Here is a 20,625-nt window from a genome sequence, read left to right as displayed (position 1 = left end):
TAGAAAGTCAAAACTAAGATATAGTTTGGTCGCATTCATGTAATACCGTGTCATGTTATAAAACGGGTCGCTACCCCGTCCAAACTTACTTTATTTTTCTATGGGCTATTGGACTTCTTGTTGGTTGTTGTCACTGCTATTCAACGGGCTTTGTGTAAAAATTATTTAGGCTTGTATTGAAAAACAAAGTGGAAATAAGAGAGAACATTTTAGGCTCGTATTTGGCATTGCCATATGTTGTTTGTACGAACGAAATGGAAGGGGATCTTCACGCAAGCTCCTCCCTGCGGCTGCATATATGACTCGTAAATATGAGCTGGTACACAACAAAGACCATTTAGCAACACTCGTAAATATGAGCTGGTACACAACAAAGACCATTTAGCAACGTTTCACGTGTGTCGCGTAAGACCGGTTTTCGTCATGAAAACTACCATGGTGACATTTTTCGGCCGTGATACATCTTCAACGTATCTATAACGTTTTATTGTTTCATGTCATTATATTATCGCATCATTTTTGCATGCTTTATAGTTAGAAACTAGTCAGATCTGTAGATAAACTTATCGTAAAACGAGTATAATACTATCCCATATTAGCAGTTGCCCAAACGGACGAAGGTAGTACATGTTTCCTTGGTCAACGTTACAGCGTTGTGCTAGGCTTTCCGAAACATATGGCAATACTAGCAATTTGGGAGCTCAACGCCAGATTGAACGTCACTGAACCACAAAAGAGTCGGACTGAAACCTTTGCTACCGTTTTGCTTAATAAAAAGCTAAAGTTTGTATAACAGAGCAATGCGTCCAGCAATCACATGGCCAACTGACAGTGAAATTTGTATCGCAAGTCATCAAGATAGTACATTACAGTCACCAGGGACATGGCCAGGAAGGAGCAATGCAAGAAGCTCAACAGCTAATAATTAGAAAGAATTTAACCACCATGGCCATTTACAATGTGCTTCCAAGTGCTAATCATATGTACGCGGCAAAGGTGGTTATAATTTACTCAGAAAGATCAAACTGGCCAGCATTTAATCCTATCGTACAGATGTCATGTTTACTTTCCTGAGTGCCTAGGTCACCGGAGTTACCAAGAATCAACAAGCGGCTCCAGAATCGCCATATGCACCGCTAGCTTTTCCAACTGTATCATGGTGTTACTTAGATCCAACATGATCGCCCAAACTTATAATTCACAGGAAACTCGTGCCTAGCGAAATATCAGCGAAGTTGGAAAGGATCTGCGCACGGGTAGTCCCAATCTGCTGTGCGATGTCAAGCTGCTCTTCCAACGATAGCATCTCATAGCTGCAGATGTAGAGGGTAAAATGTGGATTAGAGAGGCATGAGAAAAAAGCAATATGACTAAAAAGAATAACAGCTGTTCTACAGCAGAGATTTTAACAGGCCAGCTTGCAGAGGGTGTATGGGAATCAGTCAGGCGTGATATTTGGAGTAGCTGGTTTTTAGAGCTGACCTTTTTTACCAATCATACTGATCTTTTACAATCTAAATTACTCTTAATGTTTGCGGCTAGAAACTTCAACTTACTGTTGCCTATCTAGTCCTATCTAGTATCTACCACCACTGCCCTTCTACCGGCAGTAGCAGCACCCAGACACCGAAGATCAATACATCTCAAATCTTGGCTTGAATGGAATACTTGTACACCCTCTATCCTCCGTCCCAAAATAAGTGTCGCTGATTTAGTACAAACACCTATTTTGGGACGGAGAGGGGGATTTCTTTATGTGAAGAGACAACGCAACATATTTGGAGTGTAACAAGATGTGCAAGAGAGCATAAGGGCCGCATAAGTGGTAAAACAATATAAGCTGATGTGTGGAAGCTTCACTTACTGTGCAAGAAGCTCAAAGTCAATGATGTTATCTGGTCCAGGACGATGTGCCTTCCCGTTGGATTTGAACTGCCTGAATGATCTTGGGTTCAGGCCACACACGTGGGGGACGGCGTCTACAAGCTTCCTCTGTAAGCTCTGAAGCCGGCGGAATGTCAACTCATCAATAGGCGCAATGCATCCAATACCACCATCCAAAGTACCAAAAAGAAGGGCAAAACGATTCGTCTTCTCAGATGCCAATCCTGGAGCGGGAAGCATCTGCAGCCTCATAAACTTGGTCAGATGGGCTCCGACATGAAACTCTGCTCTGGAAAGGAGCTTCTGCCCCTTCCAGCTCTCCACCATTTTGGGAGCATAGTAGAAGATCTGCATGATGGTATTTGTTAGAGTGCAGTGAATAATCAGGTGGACAGGGGGGCCACTTCCATGTTGCACTATATCCAACTAACTCAGGTGTTCAATAGGAAGCATATCCTGTACAAGTCAATCAAGTAGTATCCCCAATTATATTTGCCAACAAAGCACACAAGCTCAGGCTGCTCAGCAATATGTCAAATATCTTTAAATGGTAGATCAACTACTGCAATGTACCCAACCATAACATACTACCATAACAGGGACTTGAAATGGCATTTAAAATTAGTACAGTAATATAATTATTTCCTTGATTCCACAATTACCAGGTGATTTTCTGACATTAAGTCCACAACTAGTTCAAAGAGAGGATGTCTACAGTTATTACTTGATATGTTTATGTTTAAACACTGGTAATGAATGGCCCTAGCAAAGATAATATCCCAGGAACCAGTCCGGTAGTAAGTGATAGTTTGATGCTTCAATGAGTTTTTGATTCAGTATCATCAAAAACTCATTTCATAGTAAATCACTAGCAGATGGATCAAATAGTAGTGAATGAACATCAAACACAAACCAGTAACACAAAAAGATTATAAGAAAGAATGACCTGCAAATTCTTATCAGAGTCAGAAACTGCAAGGTTCAGTGTGCTTCCATCAATTAAGAACTCAGTTGCAAAGCAATCTAGAGATCCAAAATCTTTTGCAAGCAGAGTCAATTGAGAACCTTGCTCCTTCCAGCTAAGAAAATATACGCTTTTATGGATATCGCCAAACAAAACGAAATTTTTGACCTGGAAATTTAAAGAATATCACAGGACTGCACAATTGCTGCATCTCGTATGCAGAATCACAATATAAACATGTTATTAAATCATGCAACAGCCTAACTTAACATACAAGAAAAATTGTATAACATCATAATGAATATGAAATCAAAGCAGTTGGGCAATACATAGTATTCAAATCTGAAATGGATAACAATTATATTATGTAAAGACTGCAAATTGCTGGACCGTATAATTTGCCAAGAAACAAACATTAGGAACCACAGCATTGACAGAGGCCACAGATGGTGAAGTCAAGGAATGACGGAGCTCATACACCTTCTTGAGTAAGAGGAGATCCATAGTGTGATGGCTCTTGGTAAAGAGCAACACAGGACCCATAAGACCAGAGAGAACGCAAGCAGTCGTTAGCCGATGGCAAAAGGCTGCTGGGAGGACAAGGAGATTAGTTCATCACGGAGCATGCATCTGCTCGCAAAGCTGAGAGCGACTGATTGGAATGACACGTTAAGGTGCAATTCAGAGCATCTGCCAAGCAGAGAAGCTCCAAAGCACAAGTCCAGCTGGCTCAAACAGGAGGCCTAAATCATAACATGCTCTGTGAGAAGCACAGAGATGGCAGCAAGAAGAGCGACAGCGGTGCACGCATCCATTGCTGGGAGGGGCGACAGTGTGAGCAGCAGACAAGCTGCAGGGATGAGGAAGTGAGCGTATAATACTGGGTTTGAAGTTTAAATTTCACGTGGATGTAAAACATGTCCCGCCGTACTCGTGCATTTTTCTTCAAGAATCTATAATAAAGTTCTACAAATGAACTCCATGGAATTTGCAAATTTCAAAAAATGTCCATTTGCAAAGGAAATAGCCCCCCAGCAGACAGTCTCTGAGATGGGAAATACTACGGAGGTAGCACAATGGAAAACTTTGAGAATCTGACTGGGTTCCAACAAGCCCATTCATTAAGCACTTTCAAAGCCAGAATAGATCTAGCTGAAACAGAAAAGATCAAGCACAAGCTCAGTATTTCTTTCCCCTTACTAAGTTGTCCTCAAAACACATGAAAGAGTTGGAAACACAAGATTTTTCTATTTGTATGAGGGACTGAGGAAGGTTGATTATAAGGATAAGCATTAAATGTGGGCACAACATGCAAAGGAGCAACATATTCAGAACCAATCGTTGTGCAATACTCACAATATTCAAGCTCACAACATGCAAAGGAGCATCATAGAATGCAACAGCAGTCAATTCAGAACCAGTCCATTTGCTCAATGTGATCTTTGGGCCAGCAGCTATCAGCAGATGACCTTGAAGTGACGCAACAGCTGATACGGCACCTTTACTCTCTTTTGAGTAGACTTCTGTTACCTGGAATTAATGTTTACATGTTAACAAATTAATATAGTACTCCCACCGATCAAAATTAATTGACACTGGCTTAGTACAATTTTATACTAAAGTTGTACTAAGCCAGCGTCAATTAATTTGAATAGGAAGGAGTAGTAAATTGTGATGAAGTTGAAAAAATGCAATAGCGACAGTGTTCCCCTACAGTACCAGATTTTGAGAATTTTCGCTTTTAGTGAAAGAGAACAGAAGCACCCGTCCTCTGGCAGCTACATCCTCCCCTTGAACATAAGCAGTCCCAATGGCCATCAGGGTTTCATTTTCCTTGGTGGTTGTGTTCTGAAGTGGAAATGCAGAACCTTTTTGTGAATAGAAAATACATATGAACATTTAGTCACTGAAGTTTGTGACCAGATAGATTTTAAGCCCAAATATAGACGCTGGCAAATATAAACGTAGAAGCTGTGTCTCCTTGTTCTGTTTAATTTTGTCATAACTAAAGACCAATATCTGAACTAGAGCGAGTCAAAACAGCCTTTAATTTGTTTTAAGTATGGAAGGACAAAAGAAATACATACATGCAATGTAACAATGCGCACAGTCAGAGCATTTTCAAATGATTGCATTGGAATAGTGGACCTTGTCTCCCAACGTCCACTAGGTTTCTCCAACTCTAATACGCGAACTTCAAATTCCTCAACAGTATACGTTTTTTGCAGGTCATCGGCACTAGTAGCATCATTATCCATGTGATGAACCAAATCTTGATCAGCCATAATTGACAGAACTTGATTTAAGGGGCGAACAACCTGCAGAAATATAAACTTAGTATTGAAGTAGTTATCTGAGGATAGTTTATTATGTGATGGTGCCAGACAACCATAATCGAAGATGGCAGTAACAAAACAGTGTTACAAATTATCACTGGAAACAGCGGATACAGACTACTTACAGGAACAGACACGATAAGTGGATACAGAGACTGCTCGGCATAATATGTAACCTGATGAGGGGTACCATGCAAAGGGATCTGCAAAGGTGCAATGTATGAAAAGTCTGCAACAAAACGAGATACAACTTACGCGTACCTAAACAAATTTTACCTTTTGGACAGGCCAGTAGTTGTCATAGTTATATGCTTCGGGCAGTTGACATATCTTCAGAAAACCCTGTTAAACATGAAAAATCACCAGTTTTAAAATTTCCTATTTCTTAAAGTATATGGGAGAGAGATATTCAAACAACTCCATACCTGTGATGTAACATATATAAGCCCGTGACAACAGTTTACATTGTGGAGAACAGTAAAGGCTTCAATGGGACCATCACATAACTGCAAAATGGGACAGCTTAGATAGGCCACACTGATGACTAGAAGCAAATATAGTTATAGTTGAAGCTGCATATAACTGCAGATTTCCAGTTGCATGGTACACCATACAAAAAACAAAATAAGATTTGGTTCTAAGAAACACTACATCAAAGTTAGATCGATTTGGTACTTCAGAATCAACTTAAGCCTGAAGAGTTGTGGACATATCTCATCATGAAATAATAAAAAGGACTCTAACAGGGAGAGAACCATAATCGATGTGTGCCCCTTCCGCGAACAATCGTGCGCTCTGGGAGGTTCCCGCAAGCGGACAACGCCGTTCGCTCTGGGATGCTCCTGGAAACAAATGACGCTGTGTGCCCTGCTCATCGAGGCCCCACACTGTCAGCTTATTTACTCAGAGAGTTCGTGCCAGAAACCATTCCCAGGGAACGTTCGCTCATTACCATTTCCGGAAGAAAAAAAGGTGGCATATATGACGATTTAAATCTATGAAGAAACAAAAGAAATGTTTAACCATTCCGATGTCAGCTAAGGTAATTGGCATTGTGGTGGTTTTTCAAAACAGCCTGTTTATTTCTCAATCCAAATTAAAGTTAGTTGAAAGACTCTTTCGAGCAGATGTAACAGCAAAATCTTGCTGCAATCAGTAAAAAAGCAAAAATAACTAGATTCCACATCCCAGCACAGCACATTGAACAACAGCAAAGTGAGCCTAACTAGGGAACTATGCATTGTCTGAAAGTGTTGACTCGTCACATTAGCAGCATTCAGAGAGCTAGAGGCATGCAGGTGAGATCACTTTAGTTCATTTATACTCCATCAAATTTGGAAATTACTATACATTTCAACATGCAAAGAAATTAAATAGTGTGAAATACGTGTAAACAAGAATTCGATCGTAGATTGAAACAAGAAACAGGGTCAAATATGTTGAAGTATATTAGGATTGCCCAACCTTCTCCATCGGTTCAAACACTTGCTTCTACTGGTTGGTACATGAATGTTAATATGATATTAGAGCCAGGAGATCTTGGTTTCAAGCCTCGGCTTTCGCAATTAAATAAAAAAGTTCATTGCCCTCTTTCTGTCCATGTTTGGGCCTTATTGAGCCACACGTGAGAGGGGTGTTGGAAGTATATGAAACTTAATAAACATTGCAAGACAACAAAAACCTCAGCAGAACAACGACATACCTGTGGATGCACCCGAAATCGTTGCCGACAAACCATAACCCAGACTGGCCTCGTGCCACTAAGAAACAATCCCTCATAACCTCCAACATTGTTAAAAATTGTGATTCTCGGTCGTGCAAGACTTGATATGTCTTCTCGTAATGTAATGTCAACAGAAATTCGGTGAAATCTCAAATTTTTTAGTCTCGAATCACTGGCACTGGCAAGATCCACAGAACCAGCAGGTGAAAATGAATTGTCTTTCACATTACTCTCCGAGTCTTCATAGCAAAAAGCATGGTAGCACAAAAATGTCCCATCGTTCAATAAACCAAAAAGGAATGGGCGACTGAACTGGCCAGACCATCTATGCATTGCAAGCTCAACTACCCGAATGCTATCCGCTTCTTTCTTTAGAGAAACTTTAGTGTCATCATGTCTTCCTTTTGAATCAACCAAAAGAGCCTCACCAGAGAAGAAACTTTCCACAGAGAAAACACATCTGAAACTAGGCACTTCAAAAATTTCTAGTTTACCACTTTCATAACAAATGATGCAGTATATATCAGACTGCTCCTGAGATGAACTACCACTGCCATCAATCGGTTCTGCAATACCACTAGATAGCCATGCATCACTACGTGTCTTTCTCAGCCATGGTTCAGGACCTCTATCACAATAAAGTGTACACGCAGATATTTTTTCGCTTGAGCTTGTAAAAATACTGGGAACACTGATCGAAAGAGCACAAGTAGAATGATCTGCATCAGAAAATTAAACATCATGTATTTAAGCTAGATCTTTCCCTTTTACATGATCTCTTTATCTATGAACAAATCTTCACAAAATATACGTCTATTTTGTCTGAGAACTGAGATCACCCTTCATTCCATCCAAACCTTGCCTAAATTCACAAGGTGGCACTGAACTAAGGATTTGAGCTAGAACTTTGCCTTTTACAAACATGTTATGATTGAATACACAAAAACCCTTTTCTGAGCCCGGGCTCATCTGCACCCGTGTTGAATAAAAAAAATCAAAACAAATACTAGGAAAATTCAAACAATTCCAATTTTTTTCCCATGGTAGACAATTTGATGCGTGAGGCCCGCTCCAATTTTCAAATCATTTGGACAAATGAGCAACTCTCGGCAAAAAAGACAAATTCAGTGTCTGTAAAATAGTTTACTGTTCATGTACTGTTTTGACCTGATTTGTCTTCTTTGCTGAGAGCTACTCAGATGTCCAAATGAGCTAGAATTTGGAGCGAACCTCACGCAATAAATTTTCTACCATGGGAAAAAAATTGGAATTTTTCGAATTTTTCTTGTATTTTTTGTGATTTTTTTTCTGGCCAGGCGCAGATGAGCCTGGGCACTGAATCGCTGCACTCATACATACACAGCTTTATACATATATATTTATCTAATGAGAAAGCATCAGCTTGCTAACTTCTATCTTCAGCTGTAAGGAAACCTTCGCATGTTAAAGTGCACTAAGAAGCTATACAGAAGCTAGATAAGTATTTTGCGCCACTCACCTTTCAGTTGCCTATTCAGTCGCTACTATGATCTCTGTATAACAATTGTTCTGGAACAAGTTCTCTCACACTACTGTCAAATTTGGCCTATTTTACTATTTGGTTAACTTAAACTTCAAAGCTTGACTGAATTTTATATATAAGGCCACAGCAAGAAAGCATAACTGAAAAATGATGGACTAGTGGATATACTATACCTCCTACAAGAAGTTGAACAGTTCCATCAACCATCTTCAAAAGAACGTATGGATCTGCAATGGAAGCAGATGCCACTCCAAGAGGCTCAGAACTTGACGATGAAGATTCTGAAGAATGCGCAGTAAAGTTTAGCTCCTGTGTCATGAAAGAACCATCAAGCACACGAGCACCCGTGGCGTATACCTGTATGACACGCCGCCTGCAAAGATTCAAACAAAACCAGAATGATAAAGGCTACTAATTATTAATGTCAAACTGTCACAAACATAACTCAATATTAAATTATAAAAAATTATTTATGATTCTAGAAAGATGTAAAATGCTAAAATGTAAGATCATCTCCAGCTGATCCCCTATCCTATTATTCCAAAATGTATGTCTTATCCCAGAAAGATCAATCAAAAGTTTATACCTTTCAAACCTAAGTTTATATTATATGTTGGTCATGCTCTAGTTCCCTTAAGTGTGGGAACATTAAATAACACGCTTAAGTTTTTGGACAGCACATGTGCATTAATCTCAACAGGGCTGGGTTGTCACACAAAAACTGTGCTACACCTACACATGACTGAAGATATGAAACGTATAAATTAAGATAAATAATATTAACTTCACAAGTTAACAATTTTAGATGTTTTGAGATTGTGGAGAAAAAAATCATGGAAGAGCATGGAAGCACTCCCCTTGATTTTCTACTTTCTCATATGAAACGAAACCTTCCCATCGGTCTACTACATAGTTGTACATCGAGTAAATGCAATGATAAACTAGACAACCTCAGAGTTGAGTTTGATCTGGTTTTACTGGACCATGCAGACCAGGTAACCAATCACCATTAACATGTCTTGGATCTGTGCTGACCTGGTGGGCTCATGCAGTCCTGGACATCCAATAGCCCAAAGATATATTGGTTGTGTCCGTTACTATAAAACCACCGAGGTTTTTAACATGAATGTGTTGTGATGTATGAATTCCACGACAGATGATGCCAAGCTAGTATAAGTAATTGAATACATTAAAAATATTAAGGAGCAGCATACCTTCCGAACAAGTTACCAGCAGCAATGGTCGCCCCTTGAACATAATAATCAACTGTTTCAGTAACTTCTCCTAGATCATCACCTGTCTCAAGTACCTTCCATAACGTAATAATGTCATACAGTCAGTAATCACTTCATCAGAAGAAACTAAAGAGGATCAAGAACAAAGCCACAAAGGCAATAAACCGAATACATATGTCAAAGGCAAAACGATGTAACACTGAAGAAAAAACTTGGAAATTTCAAATTTTGAAACAATCCCATATTACAGCCCAAGAAAAAGAAAAGGTCTACTTGCCCCTGGAATTGGAGACAGCATAAGAGTATCTCCCCTTACCCTAAAATTCCTTGATTCCCAAAAACCTAACGTTTTGGGACCATCCCCTATGCCGACCTTTAGCTTCTGTGTGGGGACTTCAATACGATCTACCTTGAAGCCGACAAGAACAACCGGAACTTGTGTTAGAGAAATCCTTGCAGCAGTCAGTCAATGAGTCAAGTCTTTTCCTTGGGTAGTAAGCTAGTGAGTCAAGTTTGTGTCTTATGTACAAGTCTGTGGGTCAAGTCAAGATGCCTTGGGCTGTAAGAAGTGGTTCTATACTAGTTACTTTCAGCTATAAATAAGGAGTGAAGCCTCACCAGCTGCATCCATCGCAGCCCAGAAACTAAGTCCCAAAACAGAACCTGTACTAGTTGCTACTAACAATTGGCATCAGAGCTGGTTAAGGTGAGGATCCTGAGAGATGTCAGCTTCAGGTCAGGGTGCTGCCTGCAGTCCAGCTCCCCAGCTCCCCTTTCTCACCACCAAGAGGACCACGTCACCGTATATCTTTGCCACTGAAGTTGGTGCTATTTACAAGCAAATTGCCACCACGTCATCACCTCCGCCTCCCCGCCCAAAAAAGAAGGAAAAGGCTGATTCCAAATGTTGCTGTCACTCAGCATGGATTCTCAGGGATAGCTCACCCCTCGCCCGCCACGCCCCACAACGCCTCCGTCCCGAGCAGGCAGCAGCGTGCCCTACAGCTCCTCTCAGAAGGACCCCGACAGCAAATTCAACCGGAGCCCAGCTCCAATTCCCCATGCCCAGGACCAGGACGCAGTGACAATGCAAGCCGGACATCCCCTTGCCGATGCCACACTGACCTACTCCAGCTGTCCTCTGGCAGCTTGCACCTGCTATTGTTCCTAGAGCTCCCCGACCAAGCTCATCAAGGTAAGCAACTCTGCGACCTCCCCCCTTGCTTTGTCTCATTTCTGTTCTTAATTTCATTACTGTTTTCGCTCTTTTCGTCAGCAATCCTATGCTGATCTATTTTCTTTCCCAATTGACCTTGCTGTTTCCTTCCGTTACTCGCTAAAAAGACGGGCATGGCTGAAATTGCCGAATCAGCATCCTAGTAGGACTGGACACGGCGATACGGCCAGACATGCTACGCGTATCCCACAGTATCCCCTCTTTTCAAATTAAAAAGAAAGAAAAAATAGGGATACAGCTGGGATACGTCAGGGACACGCTGGGGACTCGGGAGGCCCAGTAACACGCTTGGCCTGATATGAACCCTAATTTTTCAGGCTGCTCGGCCGCGAACGCCACAAAGGGGTTCAACCTCAAACCTGCTCCAGGCTCCAGCTAACATGCCACTGCGGTATCCGTGCTTCTTAGGTTGTATCACCGTGTCTGTGTCTCCGTATCCATGCTTCTTAGGTTACTAGTAACCCAATGTCGTTACTACAAACAGTAATTGTAATGTAGATTAACCCTGTACATATGCCGCATATTTACTGGAGTACTTGCTAGGATCAATCATGCTACTGATTGATTGATGGTTCTGTCTCCAGGCTGGGGGTGCAGGAAAATGGCTGCTGCAGTTCTCACTGGATCAGTAGCATCGACGTTGTGTTTGAGATGTATTTTCTGTACAAATTTTGTTGTTGATGTTGGATGAATCCAGAAATTAGATGAATTCAGAAAGACAATCGTTCATGTTCAGAGAAGGAGATGCAATTGTCAATTTGTGCAGTGTTCAGGTTGCAGTTCAAGAATATGGATTAGAGTGATTATATGAAGATGTGTATGCAAAGAAAACAATGATTCTTGTATTATTGAAGGCAAAACACTTAAAATTTGTATTATGAAATTTTGTGTGTGTGTGTGTGTATTATTGAAGGCAAAACACTTAAAATTTGTATTATGAAATCTTGGTCCTTTTGATTTAGTGGATAATTTGATTAACCATGTCCATTTGCCACATCGACCTGAACCCACATATCTTCAGTTAAGTTTCTTATCTTCCCTCTCCATCGCTCTGGCAACTTCAAAAATATGTCTGCTTCCCGTTTTCCTTCACATGGTCTTTTTAGCAAAGCAGATAGGAGTAGGCTCCGATCTCGTCTGTTTTTTGTCAGGCTGTTGGTTCTGTTTTAAAACTAGGCCTAGTGTGCCCTATAGCCATGATTTTTTACAAGGATTTTGGGTCTTTTCAATGTCATAATAGCTATGGGGGTGGTTAGCTTCCACTCAAAATACTATGTCGAAAAAATCATAAGCATTAAACTTCAGTATACAGCTGCAAGGGAAATCAGCAAAAATAAAATTTCTGTTACCATCATACCATGGTCCGGCTCTCTAGACTTATTATCAGATATGCATGATATTCATTATCTTCACTGGTATGTGCACGGGAACTCTTATAGTACACTGTCCAAATACCTCTGCAACTTGGTAATTCCACCTACACAAGTACAGAACAAATGTAAGTCAAGATAAAGTAGGTAACATAAAAATTTCCGTGTAAGAAAAAATGACTAAACACCACTAAAACGCAAGGGATTAAAGTTTGAATATGTTGGTCAAGTTCTTCAAAAGGCATTGGTGGAATATTTGGGGTTTGAGCTGAACATTGACATACAACTCACTGGTCAAACTCATTATTCCTATATTATGTAATAACTGGGATGAAAAGGGGAGAGAAAAATGTACCTCGGTAATTAAATCAGGGCGAATAGATTGTTGTAGGACAGAAAGTGCTCCGTTCTTTCCATGACCAGAACAGCACACCTGAAATAGAGTCAATACTGTCACAAAGAGTATCTAAAATGCAGAACAAAAAATGCTTCTCGGTAATTAAATAACAAATAGATTGTCGAACTTCTTTTCACTGATTCACTGAAGCAACAGAGATATTGGTGCAAAGGTGGTAAACTGGTAACAGGATGTAAATTGTTAAGGTCACATATGAGGAGCTAATGATAGACACATTTGTGTCGGATGTGTGATTTCAATAGCATATATTGACACAAAAACAACTATTCTGATGATACAACGTTTCTCATTTATGTGCCCATTTTTTTCTCTTACACTCTGACAGGGTTCAATCTACTCATTCTGGTAGAAGTCCTGGAATCCCACACGGAAACCATTAACAGCCCTTCTCACAAAGACTCCAACAATGTGCTCTCTTGATTCATTTACCTTTCTTATTTTTCCGATTTGTTTCCCTGACCTAATCGTGTGAGATCGTAAATTTGAAATAGAACCTAATTCCCCTAGCAGGCTAGCACTAATCCCATAAATCACCAGGATCTCCGATTACAGGCAAGTTACAAGCACGACTAGGAACCTGAATAAAATATACAATACCCGTTCTCCAAATCAATAATGAATCATGTACACATTCAACAAAAAAAGCTAGCCCAGCTGGAACAAAATGGACCTAATTATAGCCAAAGACGGAGGTGAAGTCTCATGCAACTGACCAACTCATAATTGCTTTGCTTTGCATTTCCTGTTGCATTGGCATCTGCATTGACTCTTAAACCGTATGAAAAATCTTTCAGAGGGCCAACATTGATCAACTTATCTCTCACGACATATGAGATTTTCTGTGAATAATAAGTGAAACAAATTAGTGGCAAGAAAGAAGCAATAAGCAAGCAATTACTAAATTATGCAAAGGAAATTCATGATGTATACATTTTAAGAAAACCGTAAATTGAAGTGGTAACTAACAAATGGCAGTAAAAAGAATTATATACACAAGAACATGATTCTATCACTACAGAGTTGCATATAAACGAATAACAACCATGCAACTGGAAGTAACATTTTCATACCTGTGCTGATTCTATACTGTTTGGCAACATGTTATTCTGAAAAGAAAGTTCCTCAACACTGGTCACATCCTGTAAAACGTCAGAAGGCACCCTCTTCAGGCGCTTCGGAAAAGGCAGGTCGCCTTCAATATCACCAGACCGCTGCACAAGTAGATCACCATATATCACCAGTCAACGAAGGAACCATAGTTAAAAAAGGCGCGCCTAAGCGAGCGCTTAAGCGCGCCTAGGCTCTAGGCGTTGGCAAAACGCATTGCGCATAACTACGCTTAATCTGTGCATAACTGCGCATAAGCATGCGCTTTGGTCAGTAAAGCGCAAGGCGGTGGCAAAACGCACAATTAACGCCTATCGCTTTTTTGAACTATGGAAGGAACAGTGTTTGCTTCATTTTACAAGAGCTTAGTACAGTGTGGCCGACAAATTCAGATATATCGGCACAACTTTGACTATAAACTTTATAGTAATATAGTAAACCTATAAAGTATAATATTGATTAATAAACATGTATTGGTAAACATATATGTAACGTGTGGCTTAAGGTAGATGTAACATTTCCATGTCTACTCCATAGGTCATTTCCATCAAAGAAACATATGAACATCAATGACTAAGATCCCATTCTAAATATAGCAGACAGGTAACACATTCAGTCATGTCCTCAAAATTTATGCATAGAATTCATTTTGAGTGAGATGCCTTATTGGTTGGAATCTTTGGTGCTTTGACATATCCGAGGAAAACAAGCCGGTGTACTCCATGCTTCTGGACTTTTCCGGTTTAACAGGTAACCATTTCTAAAAATCTTTGGGTTTAGGCGTTGAGCAACTATGCTTAAAACGTTCAACGGCACGCTATTTCTAAAATAAATATTTAGACCATCTACAGTACTTGCGAAAAGTACTTCCAGCGGAATGGCACATTGAGAAAGGTATCTCAAGAGTCAAAAGTACCTCGTCTATTAGATCTGGTAAGACAGATGTTGCCACACCGCAGGAAAATTGCACAAGAAGGCTGTCTCCCAAACGGCTACCAAGGAAGAAGAATGAACTTCCAATAGTCGTAGCACCCTGCGCACAGATGGGTCAATAACATAAGAGGGGTTGGTAATATTAAATATGAAAAGGTATATAAGCACAAGAAAAGTATGAGCAACCAACCGAACTGATGACAGATGCTTTTGACTTCATAAGATCTAATCTTCGCACAGTTCTGCGAAAGAAAAAGAAGCAGATAATGATCAACTCTATCACGCCTACGAAAGCTAAAACAGCTGCACAACAATAGGACAGATGATGATCCATAGAGTTACCATACCTGCCATCGTAAACTACTGTAAGTAACAGCATTTCTCCGGTCTTTGTCGAGAACATTACAATATCATTGGATAACCATGTCGCTTTAGCTGCATCAAGCTCCACATGAAAATTTAATTTAGGAATTTCTGGACTGCAAAGACAAGGAAAAGGTCACCAGCTTTGACATGTACTGGAGGGGAAGAAACTAAGACATATCAAATATATGGTAGAAACTTAGTGGTTGGACAAACATGCACTGTACATGTAAGTCAATTTTATACTCTTAGGTAGAACCACCATATCTCGATTTAAGAAGATACGGTTTGCTGTTAATAATTATTACCATATATTTCACAGCAAATGTCCAGCTGGACACATTCAGGATTAAGCGAACCACACCAAAACTAGGTTCAGTTTTTCACCTGCTCATCTTCAAAAGCATTTCTCCGGTTTGATAACAATGGCACAAGTCACAATGTGAAAGAGATATTCAATAGCAGAGAATTTTGTTTAGTAAATTGCACCTGTTAACACCGGTTGACCCAAATAAAGGGTGGAGGTGGAGGTGTAGGTACAAAATAATCAATAAATGCAAGTGTCCAACAGTTCCGCATGGGAGCATATACAAGCATTCCCTTGGCAAAGTATGGTTGGATAGGTATACCAGAAAACACAAGAATCAAAATATGAAGTTCTGGATTCCTCAATTCGCTATTACATCCATTCTTCACGAATAATTTAAACTATATAGTTCAAAGTTTACATGTTTCTCTCGATGCTTAATTCATAATCCATACACCATTAGTCTTAATTTTTACGTGCTTCACCATTGGTTTGAATAGGAAGATAATAATGTTTCTTGGGCAAGCAGGGATACTATTCTTAGGGGCCAGCCAAGTGAGTATTCGCTATACAAGGGCATGCTTGGCCTGAAAGGACTAGAATCCCTACATGACTAGACCATAACATATCCTAATCTTGCTATTTAAATCAATCGCTTGCCTAACTAATATCTTCCAACTAATAAAATTGTATTTTTATCTCCAAAGAAGGTACAATATGCTGTCACGTTCCTGCATTGTACGCACTTAATATACCGCGCACAAGTAGCTACAGAATTAATCATAGTTCATACCGTATGGTAGGACCACAGGAGTACCTGGCACACTAGCACATATGCTGGCCTGAGTGGCAAGAAACTAAAGTTCACATACAATTTTTTTCCTGTGTGTCGATTGTTGAATGGTATACATTCATGCATGGTGTTTATAAGCATAATTGGTTTGCTGCCAATATTTGGCTTGCCAAATATTAGCAATACCAAGACTTGCCAACTATTGGCAACTTTATGTGAGATAGACAAGACCAACCAAGTAGTAGCCAATATTTGGCACAATGCCAAACATTGGCATGCCAATTTTTGGCAGCAAACCAATTATGCTCTATGTGTTTTTGTGTGCCATGTTCATGTTAAGGTTTTTTTAGACCTGCAAGTTGGCATAATCTTGACAGTTGCATGCTGAATGACATGAGATATAGATCCCATTTGTCACGTTGTTTATACCATTTGTCACATCGTTTATATAAGCTTCGAGCAACTTAAGCACATGAGCATCATGAGATAGGTTTTACATATTTGTTAGTGACATAAGCACCACGAAAGTTATGCACACGTGAAATCAACCACCAATCAAGTTATTTGTTAGTGACATATTCACTTTACATTCACCCAGTTCACATCTTTCAATTACACTATTACAGATCGTGTATTCAGGTGGACTCTGTCTATTGACTGTTGGACTGCATAACACCATGAGCATTAATGACTTGTAGGTTGCGAGACAACCATTATATTACTCCCTCCGTTCCAAAATAGATGACCCAACTTTGTACTAAAGTTAGTACAAAGTTGGGTCATCTATTTTGGAACGGAGGGAGTATATGATGAGTCCAAGTTGAAAGATGATGATATGGAGCTTGGAAACATAAGCAGCTACAAGCCTACAAGTACGAAACAAAGTTTCTGGGAGATGCTTACGAATACAGTTGGTTGGTGACAGTATAATTCCTTGAGTAACGATGATATAAACTTTTTCCAAACAGGCACTGTTCATTTAGTGGTGTGCATGTAACTGTATTAGGTGCTCGAGATCTATAGATATCTTAGGATAATCAACCAGAATGAAGACATTACATTTCGTTAATGAGATAAGAGAGAATGGACAGGCAAAAGCTAAGAAAGTCGTCAGAAATGAAGAATTTATAGTCTTAACCTATATCACAAAAAGTACCTGCCATCTGGCTGTGATGAAAAACTGTTGAGGGCAAGGGAACAAGAAGTGGACTGCAACAACAAAGAAATTCACAATTCAATGACTCAGGATCAGCAAATGAAAAATAATGTAAGCCTGTACACCATGTGTATTTAGAGGGACCAAACCTGACTATGATAGTGGATAGAATTTGCACAGACGACAAGAACACCACTAATAGGTGGAGGCACAGAAAGAATTTGGTATGCATCATGCGGTAGGTTCTGGAAGCAAAAAACACTTTGTGGTTATAATTTCAATTTTGTACATTGGAGCCAAATGGAAGGCAGATAATGTGCAGAAGACAGAAAACACCTTGGTATATTACAACATTTATTAATGAAAGATAGATGTGGAAGATACAGAAGACAGGAAATGTCAAAGCTGACAATCAATGTCATATACTTACAGCAGCAGACCATATCACTGGGTGTTGCTTCAGTGTCATGCTTATACTAAATGCTGATATCATACATGTATGGTGCTTTGATGAGATACGCCCAGCCCATGTAGGCTCTCGCTCATGTAATATGACCAATACAGGCTCAATATAACCTGAAGAGATCATAGAAGAAAATGGCATGAGTGGTGCCGTTTCACATTTGGATAGTTGTTACACTTGTGGTGAACATATAAATGAAGTGAACTAGCACCATTATCAATTTTCACGAAGATACCGTTTTGGATCACCTTTTCAGAATTAAGGAGTAATCTTATGGAGAAATTCTACAAAAACCCTTAGTTAATATCTGCAGGATATAAACTTACTGGACTATTTGAAACATTTATGACTTCTTATGCATCTTCTGTCCTTCAAAGTTATGTAGAACACTGGAGATAAAACATGCTGATGCGCTGCATGTGGACTTCTTAGCAACAGTTATGGTGTACTTAATATGCTAGATCTTTCAATGGTTTGTTGTGTATCAAGTAGCAAGCACATAACAGGTGTAAACACCATAGGGTGGATGGCCAGTGGAGTGGCTTGGTTGGAAAACAGATTAGATCGTAGACGACAGAGACAAACTTGGAGGGATGATCAACTTATCTCAAGCAAGCCATCTTCAAATTAAGGTAACAGACCTTATATAACAGGAAACTAAAATTCAAATCATAAAGAGATAAGTAATTGCCCGATATGGGTGTAACTGTTGCCATACACGCTGTTTTAGCAAATTTAGATATGCCTAAGAACTATCCCCTAGTGCCATGCTTACTTACGCATTGAAGCTCAACAGAGTTCAGAAAAAAAGCATGGAATTTTATGTTGAAGATGTAGGGTGTGCAACAAATTTATATGCAGAAAGAGATCTTATCTCACCATGTACAAATGTAAAATCTTTGACATGATTTGTCTCTAAAGCTCGTAAGTCAATCAAATATGATGACTCGACACGGACAGCACTAGAACTCAGTGCACGTGTAGGTTCATCTTCTCCCACTAAGCTCTGTCCAACCTAATATTGTATAAAAAAACATAAGTTGCCAATCGATATGGAAAACATAGGAAAACTGGAGAACAATAATATATTGGTGATCTACTGGACTAGAGAAGGGAATCATGGTGCACATGACTAAAATTTTAAATAACAAATTCCAAATCTAAACACAAATTATTGAAAATATTGAAACCTGCTACTAAAGAAAACAAGAGCCAGAAAAAACACCAAATAATTCACACTTGTTAAAAAATATGTAATGCAGTGAAATATAACCTGGGCAGCTTTCAGAATGGCCATTTGTAGTCCATAAATAAGTGCAGCGCCACATCTGCCTAGCGGGTCAGATTTTATGACAGGACCCCAAGCAAATGATTCCCTGCCTCTTTTTAGATGCTGCCATTCTGGGCCCTCAAAGCAATGCATTGAGCTGAAATATTATGAAAAATAAGTTGATAAAATAGCAAGTCCATTCATAGCAAGTGCGAGATAGCAAACTAGATTCAGTAAATAGAGAAATGCGGGTCCTCTTCCAATTGCACCATAGAATAAATACAGGAGTCGTTCCAGGTGTTTGAGTAAATGAAAATTTTCAGTTGAAATCGTGGTACTAATGAGTAAAGACCACCGAGGAAAATCTCCTATGGAATGCACTCTTACAATCAAATAACCAACATAGGAGGAACTCCTAGGAATCAAAGAAGCCCTGCTTACTTGCATTTATCGGCATCGAAAGGAGGGGTAAACAAAAATGAATGGCACTAATTGTAGTGCTATCTACATGTGAGACAAACAAAAGGGATGGTACTGCTATAGTTCAACCACCAGCCTCTTGATCATGTATAAGGCTGTGATACATTCTAACAAGGTACAATACTACAGAGATGTTATTCTCCGAATAAGTGACAAAATTTGTGCTTGTTGCTCCGTGATTGGAAAGTTCCCCCTCTGCCAAAATTACAAGTTTCGAACAATAACAAGGTACTACCTCCGTCTCATAAGTGTCAAAAAACGTCCTACATTATGGGACGGAGGGAGTACTAAAGAGATGTTATTTTCCTAATATAATTGACAAAAGAAAAATGTTTGCTTCTGTTGTGGTTGAAAGGTTCTCCCTGTGCCAAAATTACAAGGCACTGCATTTTTAAGCTACATGTTTCTGTGCAGCTATGACAAAAGATAAAACCCTATTTTACAACAATCAAATGTTTGACGGTTACAAGAATGAGCGAGCAAGTGTGCATACCTAGTCCGCAGTCCATGGATGGCGTCGTCGAATTCCAGGCAGGTTATCTTGGTGTCTCTGAAAGCGAGCGCAATGGAGTCTCGCCTGTTCTCCGCCCCATCCGACAGCACGGCCATCGACTCGACGTTCCCATGGAGCCTGCACGCCACTCAGAGGATTATATTCAACTGAAAGTCTGAAACCACCACACACATCTCCAATTTCTGAACTGAATACAGACTGACTGAAAGATGAAACGCAGGGACAGCCGGGGCGCGCACCTGTAATGGCACACGAGCTCGAGGCGGGCCCCGAGGACGCCGTCGAACGCGGCCCCGTCCTCGGCGGCGGGCGCCGCCTCGGCCCTGACGGCGTAGACCTCCAGCACGTTGGCGGCCGCGACGACGAGGTTGGGGGTGGGGCCGCGGCGCCTCGCGGAGGAGGAGTCGGCGTCGCTGTCGGCCCCGGAGGAGGCCGCCGGCCCCGCGGCGGGCGCGGGGAAGGCAGCGGCGTCGGAGGGGCGGTGCGCGATGAAGCCGGCGGCGCAGTGCTCGATGCCCGTCGGCCAGTGCTTCATCTTGTACGCCGCGTA

At 40.3% G+C, this 20,625-nt stretch overlaps 1 protein-coding gene across 3 annotated transcripts in view; it reads right to left on the bottom strand.

Moving 5' to 3' along the window:
• Positions 1-818: 818 nt before the first annotated feature.
• LOC123043369 (probable cleavage and polyadenylation specificity factor subunit 1) overlaps positions 819-20,625 on the bottom strand; it is a 20,773-nt gene continuing 966 nt past the window's right edge. The window contains exons 2-27 of one of the 3 annotated variants that reach the window (XM_044465785.1): positions 20,315-20,610; positions 20,055-20,192; positions 19,085-19,238; positions 18,691-18,826; positions 17,779-17,924; positions 17,498-17,593; positions 17,349-17,401; positions 15,077-15,208; positions 14,920-14,971; positions 14,713-14,829; positions 13,760-13,900; positions 13,403-13,528; positions 12,627-12,704; positions 12,259-12,378; positions 9,644-9,738; positions 8,603-8,802; positions 6,887-7,626; positions 5,610-5,690; positions 5,461-5,526; positions 5,310-5,387; positions 4,936-5,166; positions 4,568-4,696; positions 4,205-4,378; positions 2,831-3,016; positions 1,865-2,232; positions 819-1,313 (exon numbers count right to left, since the gene is read on the bottom strand). In XM_044465785.1, the coding sequence (XP_044321720.1) occupies positions 1,199-1,313; positions 1,865-2,232; positions 2,831-3,016; positions 4,205-4,378; positions 4,568-4,696; positions 4,936-5,166; positions 5,310-5,387; positions 5,461-5,526; positions 5,610-5,690; positions 6,887-7,626; positions 8,603-8,802; positions 9,644-9,738; positions 12,259-12,378; positions 12,627-12,704; positions 13,403-13,528; positions 13,760-13,900; positions 14,713-14,829; positions 14,920-14,971; positions 15,077-15,208; positions 17,349-17,401; positions 17,498-17,593; positions 17,779-17,924; positions 18,691-18,826; positions 19,085-19,238; positions 20,055-20,192; positions 20,315-20,610 (4,248 nt within the window). In that variant the 3' untranslated portion in view covers positions 819-1,198. Of the gene's footprint in view, positions 1,314-1,860; positions 2,233-2,830; positions 3,017-4,204; positions 4,379-4,567; positions 4,697-4,935; positions 5,167-5,309; positions 5,388-5,460; positions 5,527-5,609; positions 5,691-6,886; positions 7,627-8,602; positions 8,803-9,643; positions 9,739-12,258; positions 12,379-12,626; positions 12,705-13,402; positions 13,529-13,759; positions 13,901-14,712; positions 14,830-14,919; positions 14,972-15,076; positions 15,209-17,348; positions 17,402-17,497; positions 17,594-17,778; positions 17,925-18,690; positions 18,827-19,084; positions 19,239-20,054; positions 20,193-20,314; positions 20,611-20,625 lie in introns of those variants that run through there. The other 2 variants (XM_044465786.1, XM_044465787.1) reach the window with 2 other exon arrangements.

The sequence above is a fragment of the Triticum aestivum genome, chromosome 2B (genome assembly GCF_018294505.1).
Source record: "Triticum aestivum cultivar Chinese Spring chromosome 2B, IWGSC CS RefSeq v2.1, whole genome shotgun sequence".
NCBI classification, from domain to species: Eukaryota; Viridiplantae; Streptophyta; class Magnoliopsida; order Poales; family Poaceae; genus Triticum; species Triticum aestivum.
The sequence above is the reverse complement of the archived record's forward strand: the minus strand, read 5'-3'. Positions and strand labels throughout refer to the sequence as shown.